We start from the raw sequence: 20,745 nt of genomic DNA, 5'->3' as shown, positions 1-20,745 counted from the left end.
GACTCAAATACCGATCAGTGAATAGCTCTGCTATTCAGCCTCAGCTTCAGTGCTACTGTATATGAATTTGAGCCCAGTGTTGCTAGAGCCTTTGATTTTTTTTTTAAGAAGCCTGAAATCTGAATGTTTATGTAAATTTTCTGATTTAAAAATATTTACAATTTAATTCATAGTTGTTGTTTTTTTTTTTCTTATAAAACATTGGATAGACGATAATATATATTCCTTGACTTCAGCCAATCTTGGGCTTCTAGTTTGGGATCTTTTATAAAATTTGTTTTAATGTTTATTTATTTTTGAGAGAGAGAGAGAGAGAGACAGAGAGAGACAGAGTATGAGTGGGGGGATGGGCCAAGAGAGAAGTAGACACAGAATTCGAAGCAGGTTCCAAGCCATCAGCATAGAGCCGGATGTGGGGCTCGAACTCATGAACTGGGAGATCATGACCTGAGCCAAAGGTCACGCTTAACTGACTGAGCCATCCAGGTGCCCCTAATTTGGGATCTTTTAAAACAGGTTGACCACAGGACAAGGCAAATCTCACTTCATTATTGTTTTTTGGCAGATTTTTGTCTTTATTCTTAGATTTTTATAACCTGCTTGTCAAGTTATATTAAAAAATTTTTTGCTTGTGTTTTGTGTGGGACTCTAGTGAGTGTAGTAGATTATTGGAGACTAATAGCTTTACAGCATTACAGCTTCCTGTACAAAAACATTGTTTCTTTCCATTCATTCAGATCCAGTTTTATTTTCATCATATTTTTAAATTTTCTTCTATTGGCCTTGTATATTTCTTAAGGCATTTTATTGTTTTTGTTGCTGTAGTATATGGGAGCTATTAAAAATATCATGCTTCCTGTTTGGTTATTGCAGGTATTCAGTAAAAATAATGATGCTTTTAATTATATAGTATTATTCTTGGATAGTTAGTATTTCATTTCTCTGAAGCCTGGGAGTCTTGCTGAATTTGGTAGTTCATAACATATATATGAATATAGGCAGTCTTTTAATTTTTAAGTTATAAGTAAAGTTAAGATTTGTGTTTTTTCCTCTAAAAATGTTGATTTGAATCTTCAGACAAATGAGAATTTTTGACTGAAAACTAATTACAAGTAAGAGACTACAGTTTTGTTTTGTTTTGTTTTTTGAGACTACAGTTTTCTAAGAATTATTTGGAATAGGTTTATTTTCAGGCACAGTTCAAGTGGTACCTTTTTAGAAAGAAGCCTTTACTATCTTTCAATCCTGATTTAGCGACCCGTTAGCTACATTACTCTAGGACTCCATTTGTGTAGTACTTTATCCTACTGCTTGCTTGACTATGTTCTCCAAAAGTCTGTCTAAGTTCCTTTCTGAGAGGAGTTATATCTTAAATTTTTTTGATGTTTATTTATTTTATTTTTATTTTTTTTTAATTTAAAAAAAATGTTTATTTTTGAGAGAGAGGGAGAGACAGAGTGTGAGCAGAGGAGGGGCAGAGAGAGAGAGGGAGACACAGAATCCGAAGCAGGCTCCAGGCTCCGAGCTGTCAACACAGAGCCCAATGTGGGGCTCAAACTCACAAACCATGAGATCATGACCTGAGCTGAAGTTGGACACTTAACCATGTGAGCCACCTAGGCGCCCCTGGAGTTGTATCTTGACTTGAGCTGAAGTCGGATGCTCAGCTGACTGAGCCACCCAGGCACCCCTGATGTTTGTTTATTTTTGAGAGAGAGAGAGAGCGTGAGCAGGGGAGGGGCAGAGAGAGAGAGGGAGACACAGAATCTAAAGCAGGCTCCAGGGTCTGAGCTGTGAGCACAGAGCACAATGTGGGGCTCAAACTCACAAACCATGACATCATGACGTGAGCTGAAGTTGGATGCTTAACCATCTGGGCCACCCAGGTGCCCCAGGAGTTGTATCTTAATGTATTTGTTATAGTTTTTATTGTTAAAGTCCAGTGCCTTACCTAACATCTAGTACATAGAAGCATAAAATCAATTGAACGTATGGACATTAACATTGAAAAGGAGGCTATGTACCATTACTGTAAAAATAAAACTGCAAACTAGTTTCCTTTTGAGCATGTTTTCTCTGTTAAAGAACCTTCTGGTGAGTAACATGGGGCTATGGAGAAAAGGCACAATTTTATTATAGTTATTGATAAATGGTTTTTATCAGATGGTATTAAAGCGTGCATTTGTACAATAATATTGTTCAACACGAATAGAAGTTATAATTAAATGATTTACGTTGATAATGTCATTTGTAATTTCCGACCGCAGTGGTGTAGTCTCACTAAACTTTTTCATTATCGGACTCATAACTGCTATGAAAGTGTGTGAAGTCCAAATTTTGTTATCATTATAAGATTTTCTTTCAAGAAATGTCATTTTTAAAAAATTTTTTTCAACGTTTTATTTATTTTTTGAGAACGAGAGACAGAGTGTGAGTGGGGGATGGTCAGAGAGAGAGGGAGACACAGAATCCGAAGCAGGCTCCAGGCTCTGAGCTGTCAGTACAGAGCCTGATGCAGGGCTTGAACCCACGAACTGTGAGATCATGACCTGAGCCGAAGTCTGATGCTTGACTGACAAGCCACCCAGGTGCCCCAAGAAATGTCATATTTTTAAGCAGATTTTTTAGTAACTGGGAGGTTTAAAATAATCAGATTACCTAGTTAAAATTCAGAGTTCTTTATGCATTCAAAAAAGTACAATACAGACAACTTAAATTTTGACTTGTAATTTCCGTAAGCTAGAACCTTAAATATTTAAGAGAGTCATTATCCAATTTAAGAAAATTAACCCTGGAAAAGGGCAAAGCTAAATTAGTTGTTCGTGGTTATTTAAATGGGCAAGATAAATAACACCATTTAGTGTTATTTAATAAGAGACTTTTTCTTTTAAGTTTATTTATTTATTTTGAGAGAGAGGGCATGAGTAGAGAAGGTGCAAAGAGAGAAGGAGAGACTCCCAAGCAGGCTTCACACTGTCAGCACAAAGCCCGATGCGGGGCTTGAACTCACGAAGCATGAGATCATGATGTGAGTTGAAATCAAGAGTTGGGTGCTTAACTGACTGAGCCACCCAGACGCCCCAAGACTTTTTTTTTTTTTAATGTTTGTTTATTTTGAGGGAGAGAAAGAGAACACATGCGGGGGAGGGGCAGAGAGAGAGGAAGAGAGAATCCCGTGGGCTCTGTGTTTGCAGCGCTTGAACTAATGAACACTGAGATCATGACGTGAGCCTAAATCACGAGTCGGACCCTCAACTGACTAGCTGCCCAGGTGCCCCATATAGTGTTATTTATTTCTATAAAACCTCTTTATGTCTCTCCAACAGAGTCAGGATGCTATCACAGAACTAATGAATTTTTCTGTGAAGCATGACTAATTGATTTTTTAGTCTTAATTTACAGTTTCATAGTAATTCTAAATCATCTTTAAAATATACGATTTTTTGAACAGATTTAGATTTGCAGAAAAATTATAATTATACTACAGAGAGTCCCCATATATACTGTATTTAGTTTTTTCGGTATTAACATCTTATATTAATATGGTATGTTTGTTTCAATCAGTGAACAAATATCAAAATATTATTGTAACTAAAGTTCATACTTTGTTCAGGTTCCTTAGTTTTTATCTAATCATTTTTGCCCCCAAATTTGGTATTTTGCAATTGAATACAGTTTATTATTTTAGCTGGAAAGTAACTTAGTTTAGTATTTTGCCATTACTACCTAAGTGTAAGACATGGCTGATTATTATTTCTCAAATAAATGTGTTTTGTTTGTCTGACTCCTTTCTTCCTTAGCTTACGAGGAAATATTTCAGTAAAAGCAGTTAAAAAAGAAGTAGAGAAGAAACTACGATGTTTACTTGCTGATTTACCACTGCCCCCTGAGCTGCCAGGAGGAGATGATCTCTCAAAGAGTCCAGAAGAAAAGAAAACAACAACACAGTTACATAGTAAAAGGAGGCCTAAGTATGTGCTTGCTTTCTACCTGCTCTTAAATTGACCAGAAATGATTCTGGGTCCTCATAAAATCATAAAACACAAAAAATTAAGATTTAAAATAATAAAAAGTATATTTACTCTTTAAACTTAAGTATATGAATAAATTCTACTAGAGTTTTGAAAAAAAATTCATAATTCCCTGCATACCTATTCAAAACAACTAATAAAACTAAATTTAATTTTCTCTCATGGTTTGTAATGTATTAATTTCTTGGGGTATTATATGTTAAAGATAATTTCTATAATTAAGTTTTTAAATAATACAAAACACTGAAATTGGAGAAGGTGGAAGTCAGCATTCAGTAAGCCCAAACAAAATTAGTAATGGGCAAGCTGCTATGTTTTCTTTGCTTTTTAGCTCCATTTGCTCCTATAACTAAATGCATTTTTCATTCTGCAAGAGGAGTGGAAGAAGGTTTGAAATCTGTATCCTAAATTAGCTTCAAGTAAGTGCCTAGAGATAACTCCCTTGAAATGTGTTCATCAGTTAAGAAGTGAGCATGTTGATTTCTTTTTTTACTTCTACTTAACCAAGGGAAGGTGTGAGTAAGACTTTGAGTTAGATCTGATTTTAGAATTGCTGTTCAGGTGCCTCGTGTGAGTATGAGGCAATTTTCTAGTATAGAGTAGAAAACTAAAAAACTTTTAAAAGTCTTTCTGAGTATTGTAGCTTTATTCCTTACTTGAATTTCTATTACATACCAGAATATTGAAAGACTATTAAATTATGTATCTTTTGAAGAATGTCAAATATTTGTCATATATAACACACACACAGCCACAAAGTATGGATTCCTGAAAGTTGATTATATTAATACTTTTTTTACTCTCTTGGACTAAACATCTTTCTAGTATTTCCATTTTTAAGATAATTTCATCTAGCTGTAAGTCTAAATTTGTCAGTAAGCTTTATAGTTAGATTTTTGGTAATGTTCATTATCAAACTTGCTTTTTGGAAGCATTTTATATATTTTGTATATATATAATATATATTATATATATAGATGATGAATGAAAAGGAAAACTTCCTAAAGGTTGGTTAGAGAACTTTGACTCTTTGTATCAGTGTTGGTTTTATCCACTCATTGAAAAATTACATTTTATTAATCTGGAAGTTCTTCATATAAGCCTTAGTTCTTTTTCCAGTTTGTTAGTCTATAGAAGAAGAGTCAGCATGGAGAAATGATGCCTTGACTTTCATGATAATTTATAATACTTTTTGGAAGAGGGTGGATATTAAATATTAAACAGTTTATTCAACTTGCTTGATTGTATATAAAAACTTAAGAACTATATTTGATAGAATATGTGGGCCTCGCTATGGTGAAATCAAAGAAAAAGATATTGACTGGGGAAAACGCTGCGTGGATAAATTTGATATCATCGGAATTATTGGAGAAGGTACCTATGGACAAGTTTACAAGGCCAGGGATAAAGACACTGGTAAGTATGCCAAATACTGTGGATCTTTGGATCTATTGAATGTACTTAATTTGTGTTTTTTAAAGTGGTTTTTTAGTATTTGTGATGTGTAGCATGGTGGGATTTAGATTTCTTTAATTGTGAATAAATTCTTACATTGTTAGTAATTGGGGAAAAAAAGTATCTTGACCTTAATTAGCCTTAGTAGTAAATTTTGTTGTATTAAGCCTTATGCAACACTTTTTCTTTTAGCAAAATATTCTTTTTTTCTGTCAAAGTTACCCTTTGGAGGCCATATTTGGCAGCTTAATCTTTTAGAACATAATCAGGAACCTGTGAGCCGTTTTAAAGGTTTTGCAGCCAGTAAAAAGTAACTGTGCAGAGGCTACATATTTTACTAATAACTCTTAGAGCCAGTGTTTAATCTTTACTTATAATTCCTTGTTGAAATAAACCAATAGATTAAAATAGCATAGCTATTTGAAGCCATTTAGTATAGGGGAGACTAGACTACCTTATGCCTGGAAACTCTGGAACGCGGTTACGGCATACAGTAATACTATTTATACTGGTGATTCTGCATTATCAAAAAGAGATTAAATTGTAGCTTTTAAAAGCTGTTTAACAAATAAGGAATCATACTTTATTTTAGACTTCCATCAAAAAGAATTAAGTAAGTTTTAATGATTAAAAGTATAAACATCCTTCTTTTGGAAAATTTGTAAGTACAGAATTCCTTTTTTTCTCCAAAGAAGAATGAACAAACCTTTTTTTCTAATTTTTTTTTTTTAACATTTATTTATTTTTGAGAGAGACAGAGCATGAGTTGGGGAGGGGCAGAGAGAGGGAGACACAGAATCTGAAGCAGGCTTCAGGCTCTGAGCTGTCAGCATAGAGCCCTATGTGGGGCTCGAACTCACAAACTGAGATCATGACCTGAGCTGCAGTTAGACACTTAACCAACTGAGCCACCCAGGCACCCCAACAAACCTTTATAATAGTGAACTTTTACTTACAGGATTTGTGTGTGTGTGTTCTTTTAATAGTGAGATCTTATCTGAGACAGTACTCACTCATATCTGAATTATAAAGTCGTTTAGTGTAGTGGGAAGAGCACATACTTTTGAGATAGCTAAAACAGATTTTGAATATATGTCTCACTGCTGGGCTGGGCAGCTTTGGATAAGTTAATATGTCCGAGCACATTTTGTCACCTGCTTAATGTATAGAATCTTCTCATCTGTTGAGAGATTTTATGCATGTATAAGCATATTATATAAATTTAACCTCCTCTCTATTTTTTTTTTTTTTTTTTTTTGAGGGAGAGAGAGCATGAGCCGCGGGGTGGTGGTATAGGAAAAGGGAGAATCTTCAGCAGGCTCTGTGCTCAGTGTGGAGCCCAAAGCAGAACTTGATTTCAAGAGCATGAGATCATGACCTGAGATGGAATCAAGCTGGACAATTAACCAACTGAGCCATCCAGGCATTCCATCCCCTCCTTCACTTTTTAAAAATGGTAGTGTAATGCAGCTACTGTTCATCATCTTGCTTTTTTAATTTAATATATCGTACAGAGCATACAGTAACAATACTTATGGACCTACCCCATCCTTTTTAACAGTTATATAGTATTCCACAGTTTGGATAATTTAACTAGAGACTTAATTTCTTGAGCTATGAACATTATCATTGGTACTTTGAAAGCTAAAATATATTTTGTGAGTAGTAAGAGGTAGGAACAGAAATTTTGAATTAAAATAAAGTTAAAATTAAGAAAAATGTCATTTGGTTTTGTCAGCTGCTAACTTGATTTTACTTAATTTTTATAGGAGAAATGGTAGCCTTAAAGAAAGTACGTCTAGATAATGAAAAGGAAGGCTTTCCAATTACAGCAATTCGAGAAATTAAAATTCTCCGGCAGCTTACCCACCAGAGTATTATCAATATGAAGGAAATAGTGACTGATAAAGAAGATGCTTTGGATTTTAAGAAGGATAAAGGTATGTGTGCATATTTACATAACCAGTTCTGCATATGCATGATGTTGCTAACTTGCAGATTTTGTCATAGGTATTGACTATATGAGTAATTACTAGGTACATAAAACTATTGCATTAATATCATACTCTGTTTTTAGATGTAGTTGAGTTGAAGAATTATTTATTTACTTTAGTGATATTTGAGTCCCCTAAGAAACAAAACATATTTATCAGTATTACACATATTTAGTAGTAGTAGTTTTTTGGAGCATCAATGTATAATTTTTAATCTTCATTTTTTAGTTATTGAGAAATAGTTTATAGTAGTATAGAATATATGCTTATCTTACATTTTTAAAATGTTTTAATGCCTTAACATGTAAGGAAACTTTATGGTAGGCATTTATGTTATTTCTGAACATGTGGAGGCAAAATCTTACCTGAAATTGCCTTTAATGAATTATAGTGGTATATGCTTTTAGCAGAAAAACTAAAAAGAAATTAGCATGCTCATTAAAGTAGTTATCATAAGGCATATGGTAGGTAAAAGGCTCTACTTCCAGTAGGTTTTAGGATCTTTGAGATTTTGGAACCAAAGTTGACTTCATTATAACCTGTGGTTTTCAAAGAGCAAAATTCTTTTTCAAATCTAAGATAAGATAGATTAAAATAGGTGTTCTGATTGAACATGGTACTTAACCCCCTCCCATCCGCAACTGTACACACACACACACACACACACGCACACACACACACACACACAATCTTAGTCTTCTGGGGAACAGTATAAAAAATGAGTGACTTAATATGTAATAGTTATTTTGTAGAAAGGAACTTCTCAAAGTATTCTGTATGCACTATGTAGAAAATTTGAATTTTTTTTTTTTAATTTTTTAAATGTTTATTTATTGTTGAGAGAGAGAGACCAACAGAACGTTGAGCGGGGGATGGGCAGAGAGAGAGAGGGAGACACAGAATCTGAAACAAGCTCCAGGCTCTGAGCTGTCAGCACAGAGCCCGATGCAGGGCTTGAACTTGTGAACCATGAGATCATGATCTGAACTGAAGTTGGACGCTTAACCGACTGAGCAGTTAAGCCCCTACAATCATCTTTTTAATTGATACCACTTTCATTAGTTGTCCATAATAATACCAATATTCTTTAGCTTGATTTTAATCCAGTTTATATTATTCATCATTTCTTATTGTGTAGTAGAAAGGATACTGGTTTGACTTGTGTTGGAATGTCTGAGATTTGTGACTTTGCTTACAAGCAGTGCAACCTTATTTGCAAGATCTTTAGCCCATCTGAGCCCTTGTGACCTCTTCATCCATTAAAGGAAACATTGTTTTTCTTACTGTGTAGTAAGGATTAAATTAAGATCTTATATATGAGGGTTGTATGTAAATATTTTTCATTAATGTCATACTATAGCCAAAATTAATATATTTGTTCTTCCTCCAACATACCCTGAACCTCCTGCTGCTTTGATTTGTGGGATCATATCCCTGCCTATTTCTTTAACCCCATCTCTGCCATTTTGCTGATTGTCCACCAAGCTTCAGTCATATAGGTCACATATGCCAATGCACTTCGCTGCCTTAAAGTCTTTACATATGCTGCTTCCCTGGGCTTAAACCTCTCTACCCTCAACACACACATGCATGCACGCATGCACACACATGTGTACACACAATTTGAAAGACTGTTTTCTCATCCTCTGGGTCACAGACTGAATGTTACTTTATTCATCAGTGAAGCCTAACCGGATGGACCACTTTCAACTGAATGGAGACACAGGCCTTAGTTTTTTTCTTCATAACTTTTTCCAGAATAACTACTGATTTGTTATTTACTTGTATCTCCATATGAGAATGGGAACCATACCTGTTTTATTCATTATTATAACCCTTACCTAGCTCAGTGACTAGGCCATAGAAGGTACTAAATAACTAATTGCTGGATTGGTAATTAAACTCTGCTTACTATAGCCTGTTCATACTTTAATACTTTTTTTGTTTTAATTTTTTTTTAATGTTTATTTATTTTTGAGAGAGACAGAGACAGAATGTGAGTAGGTTAGGGGCAGAGAGAGAGACACACAGAATCCTAAGCAGGCTCCAGGCTCTGAGCTGTCAGCCCAGAGCCCCATGCAGGGCTCGAACTCACAAGCTATGAGATCATGACCTGAGCCGAAGTCGGATGCTCAACTGACTGAGCCACCAGGCGCCCCAATACTTTTTAAAAGAATACAGTAGTCGGAATTTTCCTTGTATCATATTTATGGTCCTTATTTATTTTCCTTACTGGATTATAAGTTTCCTCAGTCCTTTGTTTTTTGTTTTGTGTTTTCTCCCCCACAATGTCTATCACCATATTTTACAAACCATAGATTTTCCTCTATTTGCTTCCTCATCTTTTCCCCCACCATAATCCTGTTTGTAATTGTTGGAATCATGATACATAATGTGTTTTACTGTGGGGAAGTTACATTTAGATGCCAGCTATTAAATATACTACAGTATGTCAAGGAGTATGGAATTTAAAACCTAATCCTCTTTCAGAATTATTTATTTTATTGAGATAAAATTGACATAACATTGCATTAGTTTTAACAGTATAATGATCTGGTATTACATATATTGTGAAATGAGCACCGTGATAAATCCAGTTAACATTCATCACTACACAGTTACATTTTTTTTCTTGCGATGAGAACTTTTTTTTTTTTTGAGAGCGCACATGAGCTGGAGTGAGCATGAGTCAGAGAGGAGCAGAGGGAGTGGGGAAGAGAGAATCTTAAGCAGGCTCCATGCAAGCATGGAGCCCAGCACCGGGCATGATCTCACAACTCTGAGATCATGACCTGAGCTGAAATCAAGAGCTGGATGCTTAACCGACAGAGCCACCTAGGCACCCCATGATGAGAACTTTTAAGATCTACTGTCTTGGTAACTTTCAAATATACAATACAGTATTATTAACCGTAGTCACATACTGTGTATTACACCCTCACGCACACAGTTATTTATTTTATAATTGGAAATTTCTATCTTTTGATCCCCCTCACCCATTTTGCCCACCTCTTGTCCCCTGCCTCTGGCAACCAGTCTGTTCTTTAGATTATCTATGAGTTTGGGGTTTTTTTTGTTCTTGTTTTTGTTTTAAATTTCACATGTAAGTGAGATCATATGATATTTGTCTTTCTCTGTTTGACTTAAGGGCACAAAACCCTCAGGGTCCATCCACATTGTTGCAAATGGCAAGATTTCCTTCTTTTTTATGGCTGAATTATATTATACCATATAGTTATGCTACATTTTATTTATTCAGTCATCTTTTGATAGACACTTAGGTTGTTTCCATGTCTTGGCTGTTGTAAGTAATGTTGCATGGGGGTACATGCATCTTTTTGAGTTAGATTTTTATTTCTTTTGTATAAATAGCCAGAAGTGGAATTGCTGAATCATATGGTAGTTCTACTTTTAATTTTTTGAGGCACTTCTAAAAATTTTTTTTTTTAACGTTTATTTATTTTTGAGACAGAGAGAGACAGAGCATGAATGGGGGAGGGTCAGAGAGAGAGAGGGAGACACAGAATCTGAAGCAGGCTCCAGGCTCTGAGGTGTCAGCACAGAGCCCGACGCGGGGCTCGAACTCACGGACCATGAGATCATGACCTGAGCCGAAGTCGGCCGCCTAACCGACTGAGCCACCCAGGTGCCCCTTGAGGCACTTCTATACTGTTTTCCATAATGGCTGCACCATTTTACATTCCCACCAACAGTGCATGAGGGTACCCTGTACTCCTCGCCAATGCTTATTTCTTGTCTTTTTTTTTTAATAGCTATTCTAATAGGTGTGAGGTGATATGTAATCCTTTTTCAATGAATCTATTAAATTTGGTTTGTTTTATTTTAGAGAGAGACAGTGTGTGAGCAGGGGAGAGGGGCAGAGGGAGAGAGAGAGAGAGAGAGAGAGAGAGAGAGAGAGGGATAATCTTAAGCAGGTTCTACACTCAGAGCAGAGCCCAATGTAGGGCTCGATCCTACAACTCTAGGATCATGACTTGAGCCAAAATCAAGAGTTGGATGCTCAACTGACTGAGCCACCCAGGTGCCCCATGAATCTATTCTTTCTGGTGAGAACCACGATGATGCAGACTGATTTGGTGAAAAGGGAACTAGATCTGAAGTCTTTGGGTTCTAATCCTGATCATGTTAGCTGTGTACCATTATTCCAATTGTGATTGCTGTCCTGGAGCAGAAAGACAGTATGGAAACTTTGATTTAATATTTTATATTAGAATTGATGAAACTAAAACAACAAAATAAAACCAAATACTTAACAGTAATTTAAATTTGAAAATTGTAAACAACACAAAAATCAAGTAAAATTGCTAACATAATAATATAAACTTTGTGCCTGAGTGGCTCAGTCTGTTGAGTGTTGGACTTTTGGTTTCAGCTCAGGTCATGATCCCAGGGTTGTGAGATCAAGCGCAAAGTTGGCCTCCACTTTGAGTGTAGAGTCTGCTTAAGATTCTCTCTTTTGGGGTGTCTGAGTGGTTCAGTAGGTTAAGCCTTTGACTCTTGACTTTGGCTCAGGTCATGATGTCATGGTTCATGAGTTCTAACCCTGTGTTGGTCTCTGTGCTAAGGCTACAGAGCCTGCATGGAATATTCTCTGTCTCTGTCTCTCTGTCTCTCTCTGTGTCTCTCTATTCCTTCCCCTCCCACCATTAGTTCTTTCTCTCTCTCTCTCTCAAAATAAATAAATTAAAAAAAAATTTAAAAAGTAAAAACTTAAAAAAATATAAAAACATAGTAAAAACAATATATATAAATATATAGTGTAAATATATTATAATAAATAATATAAATAAAATCAATAAATAAAAATAAAATAAAAACAAATATATATAAAGATTTGCATTATTATAACAGAAGCCATAGCACAAAGCACTTGGCTCTACTTCCTGAAGAAAACAGGGTTAAGTGGTTTCCATAAGTCATAGGTGGATTTTTGTGCAAAATCTTAGAGATGCTGAATGAGCTTTTTCTGAAATAATCTGGGGAAATGGAGGGAGGCTAAACTAATTCTAAATTTTTTTCTTAATTTTCTTTATCTTCAGGCAGTCTCATCTTTTTAATAACTGAGGGGAATCTTTGAACCTTTTTGTGTGTTTTTCAATCTTTAGGTGTTAGCAAAGGGTAGTTTTTGTTTCAAGGAAAATATTTCTTGTACTTCTAGATTTGCAGTTTCAAGTATGAAAGGAGAGTGGGATATAATTACTTGTATTAATTTCAGTACTCTGATGTTCATATTTCACCGTTCCTCAAATTTTTGAACTAAAGTATGAACTATTTTGCAACAGAAGTTTTGCTTTATTTTCTTGCTCCCACTGAGGATTATGAATTTATGGAAAGATACTTTCTGACTGAATGTAATAATATTCAATTAAAAATTTAAAGCAGTTTATAATTCTCTGGGCAGAGAAGACTTTGTTTTTGCAATTATATGCACTATAAAATAAAAACTACAGTCTTTGATCTCCATCTCAAAATGTAAATATTTTGTATTCAGGTTAAAAAAAAAAAACTCTAAATACTGAAATAATGGTATCATTCCAATAAAATAGTATTGGTACTTAAAAATAAAATGATATGCTGGACAGCCAAAAGCTGTAATTGTAATTACTATATTCAAATTAAGCTATAATACTTTCAGTATTAGTACTTATTTAATAATGGAATTTGTGTAATCTTTTAATTTGGAATTTTCTTAAAAATCAGCAAAAAACAATATTCTATAGTAAATGTTTGTGGCAAAGTGTCACCATACGGTTGAGGGAAAAAGTCTCATATGTCACTGCTATGATTTCTGATTTCACATGGTGCTCCCTTGCATTTGCATTGCATGTCATACGCAGTTCTCCTAGACACTGGAGCCAGATTTCCTTCTGTTTTAGTGACTTTGTACATAAAACTTTTATTCACCTCTGATTGTTCCCTTAAATAGATTAATACAAATTGGATTACTAGGTCAGTGGATTTGAACTTTGAAATTTCTTGACACATGTCACCAAGTTTTTCAGAAAGGCTGTGCCAATTTATAAAGCAGGAATAGAACAGACTAGGAAAAGAAGGTAACTATCTCAACCTGATGAAGGGCATCTATGAAAAACAAGATGTCTGTTCTTACCACTTCTATTCAGCATTGCCAAGGCAGTTAGGCAAGAAAATTATTAAATAAAAGATAAACAGATTAGAAAGGAAAAAATAATACTATCTCTAATGTGTGCATGGTGTGTGTGTGTGTGTGTGTGTGTACGTGTACGTACACGTACACACATACTCTCTCTTCATAGAGAATCCTATAGAATCCACTAAAAAACTCAGAACTCATAAATGAGTTCATTGAGGTGGCAGAATGCAAGATCAATACACAAAAAACTGTTGTATTTCTGTATATTAACAACGAACAGTCCAAAGTGAAATTAAGAAAACAGTTTCATTGTAATAGCCCTAAAAGGAATAAAATATCTAGGAATAAATGAACAAAAAAAATGTAAAAGTCTTGTACACTGAAAACTATAAAACATCACTGAAAAAAAATAAGACCTAAATAAATGGAAAGACGTTCCTTGTTCATGGATCTGTTGACTTAACATTACTAAGATGGTAAATTGATTTGTATGTTTATTGCAGTCCCTATCCTGGCTGGCTCCTTTTCAGAAACTGACCAGCTGATTTTAAAGTACATATGGAGGGGCAACTGGGTGACTCATTCGGTTGAGTGTCTGACTCTTGGTTTTGGCTCAGATCATGATCCCAGGGTTATGAGTTCGAGCCTCTTGTCACTCTGCATTGAGCATGGAGTCTGCTTCAGAATCTCTCTCTCTCCCTCTTTCTCTCCTTCTGCCTCTCCCTCTGCCTCTCCCTCTGCCCCTCTACCCTGCTCACACTTTTGAAAGAAAGAAAGAAAAAGAAAGAAAAGAAAGAAAGAGAAAGAACATATGAAAATTCAAGAGAGGTAAAACAGTCAAAAAATATCTTTAAACAGAAGAACTGGGGTGTCTGGAGGCTCAGTTGGTTAAAATGTCTGACTTCAGCTCAAGTCATGACCTCACAGTTCACGAGTTCGAGCCCTGCGTTGGGCTGTGTGCTGACAGCTCAGAGCCTGGAGCCTGCTTTGGATTCTGTGTCTCCCTCTGTCTCTCTGCCCCTTCCCCACTTACGTTCTCTCTCTCTCTCTCTCTCTCTCTCTCTCTCTCTCTCTCTCTCTCTCTCTCTCTCAAAAATAAACATTAAAAAAAAATTTTAACGGAAGAACTCACATTTCCTGATTTCAAATATTACTATAAAACTTAGAGTGATCAAGACTGTGTAGTACTGGCTTTAGGATAAATATATAGATCCGTAGAATAGGTTTGGAAGTCTAGAAATAAACACTCACATTTTTGGTCATTTCATTTTTCAATGATGATGCCAAGACCATTCAGTGGAAAAGAATAGCCTTTTTAGTAATCAGTGCTGGCTCAAGTGGATATGAAAAAGAATGAAATTGGGCCTTTTATTCATACCATATGTAATAATTAACTCAAAATGGTTCAGTGACTTAAATATAAGACCTAAAACCTTAAAACTCTTAGAAGAAAATATAGCAGTAAATCTTCATGGCCTTGAGTTAGCTAAAGCCTTCTTAAGACACCAAAAGCAGCAGTAGAAGAAAGCAGATATATTGGACTTCTTCAAAATTAGAAACTTGTGTGCTCTAGGGGACACTACTGAGAACAAGTGAAAAGGCAACTCATAGAATGGGAGAAAATATTTGTATAACATCTATCTGGTAAGGAACTTGTATCTAGAATGTATAAAGAACTCTTACAACCAAATGATAAAAAGACAACCTGTTTAAACATGCAAAGGATCTGAATAAACATTTTTCCAAAGAAGATAGGCAAATAGGGGCACCTGGGTGGCTCAGTCGATTCAGCATCTGACTTTGGCTCAGGTCATGATCTCTCAGTTTGTGAGTTCAAGCCCCGCATCAGGCTCTGTGCTGACAGCTCAGAGCCTGGAACCTGCTTCGGATTCTGTGTCTGCCTGTCTCCCACTCATACTCTGTGTCTCTTTCTCTCTCAAAAATAAATAAAGATTTAAAAAGTTTAAAAAAAAAACATAGGCAAATGACCAATAAGCACATGAAAAGATGTTCAATATCATAGCCATCAGGGAAATGCAAATCAAAATTAGAGATGCCACTTCATATGCACTATAGGATGGCCATAAGAAAGAGGATAGATATTGACATGTATTGGAGAAGATGTGGAGAGATTGGAAGATTCAGACATTACTGGTGGGAGACTCATACATTACTGGTGGGGTTGTAAAATGGTACAACCACCTTGGAAAGCAATCTGCATGTTTTTCAGAATATTAAACGTAAGAGTTATGAGCTATAGAACTTCAACTGTTGGGACATATCCAAGAAAAATAAAAAGATATATCCACACAGAAACTTGTAAACTAATGTTCATAGGAGGATTATTCATAATGGCCAGAAAATGCCAACATCAGTTGATGAATATGTCAAAATCTGGTACACCCATGCAGTGCAATAGTATTATACCGTAAAAGAGAATGAAGAACTTAGACCAACAAATTTGATAACCTGGATAAAATGGAAAAATTCATAGAAATGTACAACCTCCAAGAATTATGAAGAAATAGAAAATCTGAACAGACCTATAACTGTAAGGAAATGAATCTGTAACAAAAACTTCAACAATGACAACTAAAAAGCCCAGGACCAGATGCTTTCACAGTGAATTCTACCAGTCATTTGAAGAATTAACATCAGTCCTCTCCAAAACTTTCCAAAAAAACTGATCACAAAGAAACACTTTTTGGGGCGCCCGGGTGGCTCAGTTGATTAAGCATCTGACTCTTGATTTCTGCTTGGGTCATGATCTCATGGTTCGTGGAATTGAGCCCTGCATTGGGTTTGGAGCTGACAGCTCGGAGCCTGCTTGGGATTCCCTCTTCCTCTCTATGCCCTTCCCTTGCTTGCACGGTCACTCTCTCCCTCTCTCTCTTTCAAAATACATAAACATTAAAAAAAAAATAAAAAGGAGAAACACTTTCAAAATCATTCTGTAAGGACATCATTATCTGATACCAACCAAAACCAGGCAAAGATGGTATAAGAAAACTATAGACCAATATTTCAGAGATATATTTATACAGAAATCCTTAGAAAATACAGCAAACTGGATTCAGCAGTATATTAAGAGGATTATACACTATGACCAAGTGAGATTTATTCCTGGAATGCAAAGATAGTTCAGCATATGAAGATTAGTCACTGTAATACACTACATTAACACAATGAAGAAAAAAATTTACATGATCATCTCTCTAGATACAGAATAAACATTTGACAGAATTCAACATTCTTTCATGATAACGACACTCAACAAACTAGGATTAGAAGGAAACTATGTCAAACGTATTAAAGGCCCATATATGAAAAGTATACAGCTACCATCATATTCTGTAGTGAAAGATGAAAAGCTTTTATTTTATAATCAGGGTGAGACAAGGATACTCACTTTTGTCACTTCTATTCAGTATAGTGCTGGAAGCAGTTAAGAAAAAGAAATAAATATATCAAAATTGGAAAGGGAGAAATACAATTATCTTTATTCATAGACAACATGATCTTATATGTAGAAAGTCCTAAAGATTCTACCAAACAAAATATTAGAATTAATAAGTAAATTGAGCAAATCGCAAGGTACAAAATCAATGTGCAAAAAAGATGAGTTTCTGTATTCTAACAGCAAATATCTGAAAAGGAAAAGAAAATGATTTCATTTGCAATAGCATCAAAAAGAATAAAATAGGAATAAATTAACCAGGGAGATGAAATATTTGTATATTGAAAATTATAAAACGTTGCTGAAAGAAGTTAGACACCATAAATTAAAGATATTGGTGTTCCTGGATTAGAAGACTTAATATTGTTAAGATATCAGTGCTACCCAGAGTAATCTACAGATTTAATGCAATTCTAATGAAAATCCCAACAGTGGTTGTGGCAGATTGGAAAAATTCATCCTGAAATTTATTTGGAATCTCACGGGACCCTCAAATAACCGAAGCAAACTTGAAACAAGAACAAAGTTGGAGGTCTCACACTTCCCAGTTTCAACACTTATCATAAACTACAGTAATCAGACTGTAGTACTGGCATAAAGACAAGACATATGCACCAGTACAACAGAATTCAGAGCCCAGAAATAAACCCTGGCATATATGGGCACGTGATTTTAGACAAGGGTACTAATACAGAGGAAGACAGTTTTTTCAACAATTCGTGTTGAAAAAGTTGGATATCTATATGTGAAACCATGAAGTTGGACTCTTAACCTAATACTGTGTTAAAAATAAAACCTTGAGGGGCACCTGAGTGGCTCAGTCAGTTAAGTGTCCGACTTTGGCTCAGGTCATGATCTCACGGTTTGTGAGTTTGAGCCCCGCATTGAACTCTGTGCTGACTGCTCAAAGCCTGGAGTCTGCTTCAGATTCTGTGCCTCCCCCTCTCTCTGCCCCTCCCCTGCTCGTGCTCTCTCTCTCTCTCTCTCTCTCTCTCTCAAAAATAAACATTTTTTTTAATTAAAAAAACTAAAAAAATAGAAATAATATAAAACATCAGGGTGCCTGGGTGGCTCAGCCAGTTAAGCATCCAAATCTTGATTTCGGCTCAAGTTATGATCCCATGGTTATAAGATCCATCCCTGCTTTGGGCTCCGTGCTGGGTGTGGAGCTTGCTTGGGATTCTCTCTGTCCTTCTGTGCCTCTCCCCCACTTGCATGGTTTCTCTCTGTCTCTCTCCTTCAAAATGAAGTAAACTTAAAAAAAAAGTCAGACTGAGGATCACTTAAGAGAAAATACAAAACAAAAAACAGGGGTGCCTGGATGGCTCAGTTGGTTAAGCATCCAACTTTGGCTCAGGTTATGATCTGGTGGTAGGAGCCCCGTGTTGGGCTCTGTGCTGACAGCTCAGAGCCTGGAGCTTGCTTTAGGATTTGTGTGTATGTCTCTCTTTCTCTGCCTTTTGCCTGTTTATGTTCTCTCTCTCTCTCTCTCTCTCTCTCTCTCTCAAAAAGAAGAACTTAAAATAAAACCAACTCAAAATGGATCAAAGACCCAAATGTATGAGCCAGAACTAGAATACTTCTATAAGAAAACATAGGGGAGAACTTGACTACATTGAGTTTGGCAATGGTTTTTGGGTAGGATATCAAAAGCACAGAACAAAAAAAGGAAAAAGAAAAAGTTGGGCTACTCAAAATTAAATTTGATTTTTTTTAGCAAATTCTACCCCCAACATGGGGCTCAAACTCATGACCCCGAGATCAAGAGTCTCATGCTTTACAGGCTGAGCTACCCAGGTGCCCCCAAAATCAAAATTTTTTAGGCATAAAAGGACATAAGAGTAAAAAAGCAACTCAGGATATAGAAGAAGATATTTGCTAATCACATATCTGATAAGGTTTTATATTCATTTTATATAAAGAACTCCAACTCAATGAAAATAAAATACCAAAGGACTTTAATGGATTTTAAACACATGAAAAGACATTCAACATCACTATTAGGGAAATGCACGTTAAAACGAAAATGAATTACCATTCATACCCATTAAAATGACTTATCAAAAGAACAAAAATAAAAACAACAGAAAAATAATGAGTGATGCCAAAGGTGTGGAGAAATTGGAATACTTGGCCTTTGCCAGTTGGAATGTATAATGGTAAAACTGCTGTGGAAGATATGATGATTCCTTAAAAAGTTAAAAACAACCATATGGTCCAGCATTTCCACTTTTGGTTATATACTCATAAGAACTAAAGTAGCATCTTGAAGAGATATTTGTACCTTTTGTTAATAGCACTATTCACAGTAACCAAGAGGCAGAAGCAATCTAAATCTTGGATGGATGAATTGACAAGCAAAATGTGGTATATACATACAATGAAATATCATTCAGTCTTTAAAAGGAAATTCTGACACAAGCTACAACATGGATGGACCTTAAGGACATTATGCTAAGTAAAATAAACATCACAAAAGCAAAATACTAGATGAATTTACTTTCAGGAAGTACCTGAGGTAGTCAGATCCATAGAGACAGAAAGTCAAATGGTGGTTACCAGGGAGTAGAGGCGGGTAAGAATGGGCAGTTACAGTTCAATAGGTACAGAATTTCATTTTGCAAGATGAAAAGAGTTCTGGAAATGGGTGCTGCTGATTGGTTGCACAACAGTGTGAATGAACTTGCTGCCCCTAAACGGTACACTTAAAAAATAGTTATGAATGGTTTATATTATATACATTTTACTACAGTTTTTAAAAATAAAAAAAAAAAAGATGAAGTACAGAAACATCTTACAACATGAATGGACCTTAAAAACAATAAGTGAAAGAAGCCAGGTAAAAAGACTGTGTATTGTATAATTCTGTTTATATAAAATGTCTAGAATAGGCAAATCTGTAAAGACAGAAAATAGATTGGTGGTTGCCAGACACTTGGGGAGGTGTTGAAAATGGGGAGTACCTGCTAATGGGTATGAGGCTCTTTTTGAGGTGATTTCATTGTGGTGGTGGTTGCACAACTCTGAATACATTAAAACCAATTGAATTGTGTACTTTAAATGGGTGAGTGTATGATATATGAATTAAATCTCAATGAAGCTGTTATTTAAGACAAAAAATCCAAACAGCACCCCAGAATTCTTTGTTCTGATGAAAATACTGGGTAGATTGAGAGGGAGAGGTGTGTGTGGTGGATGGGGTAGGTTTGTTTAGAAGATGAGACTGGAAGGGTAGGTTAGGACCAAAAATGGTGCTTGACATTAAATACAATGCCAAGGAATCAAAATACTCACTTTTTTCAAAAAAATATAGCACAGAGCTTATCATGTATTTTGACCAGCATTTATAATGATTTTGTTTGATCTTTGATAATTTGATAGGTAAAAAATGGTATCCTGTCTTTTTAATAATTATTTTTTATTACTGTGGAGATTGGACAGTTTCCTGTTCTTAGAGGCCATTTATATATTTTTTTAACATATATTACCTGTTTATGTCCTTTGCCTATTTTTTAAAATTAGGGTATTAGTGTTTTTAATTGAGTTTTGAATATATTTGTAACATAGTAAGAATGTTCATCTTTTGAGTAGTTTATATAGAAACTGTCCAGACATCTGGTTTCCTTGCTCTCATGTTTCTTATGTTAGTGCTCAGTAAATGTTAGAGTTGAATCG

The 20,745-nt window shown here is 35.4% G+C and overlaps 1 protein-coding gene across 2 annotated transcripts in view; it reads left to right on the top strand.

Moving 5' to 3' along the window:
- The window catches only part of CDK13 (cyclin dependent kinase 13), a 124,559-nt gene that overhangs the window by 32,505 nt on the left and 71,309 nt on the right, over positions 1–20,745 (top strand). For both annotated transcript variants that reach the window (XM_047096877.1, XM_047096876.1), the window contains exons 3-5: positions 3,801–3,971; positions 5,308–5,447; positions 7,256–7,426. In XM_047096877.1, coding sequence (XP_046952833.1) covers positions 3,801–3,971; positions 5,308–5,447; positions 7,256–7,426 — 482 coding nt within the window. The remainder of the gene's footprint in view (positions 1–3,800; positions 3,972–5,307; positions 5,448–7,255; positions 7,427–20,745) is intronic.

This window comes from Lynx rufus, unplaced genomic scaffold (assembly GCF_022079265.1).
Source record: "Lynx rufus isolate CCGP_SWC_20201006 ecotype Redwood Valley unplaced genomic scaffold, mLynRuf1.p SCAF_4, whole genome shotgun sequence".
Classification (NCBI taxonomy): domain Eukaryota; kingdom Metazoa; phylum Chordata; class Mammalia; order Carnivora; family Felidae; genus Lynx; species Lynx rufus.
The sequence above is the reverse complement of the archived record's forward strand: the minus strand, read 5'-3'. Positions and strand labels throughout refer to the sequence as shown.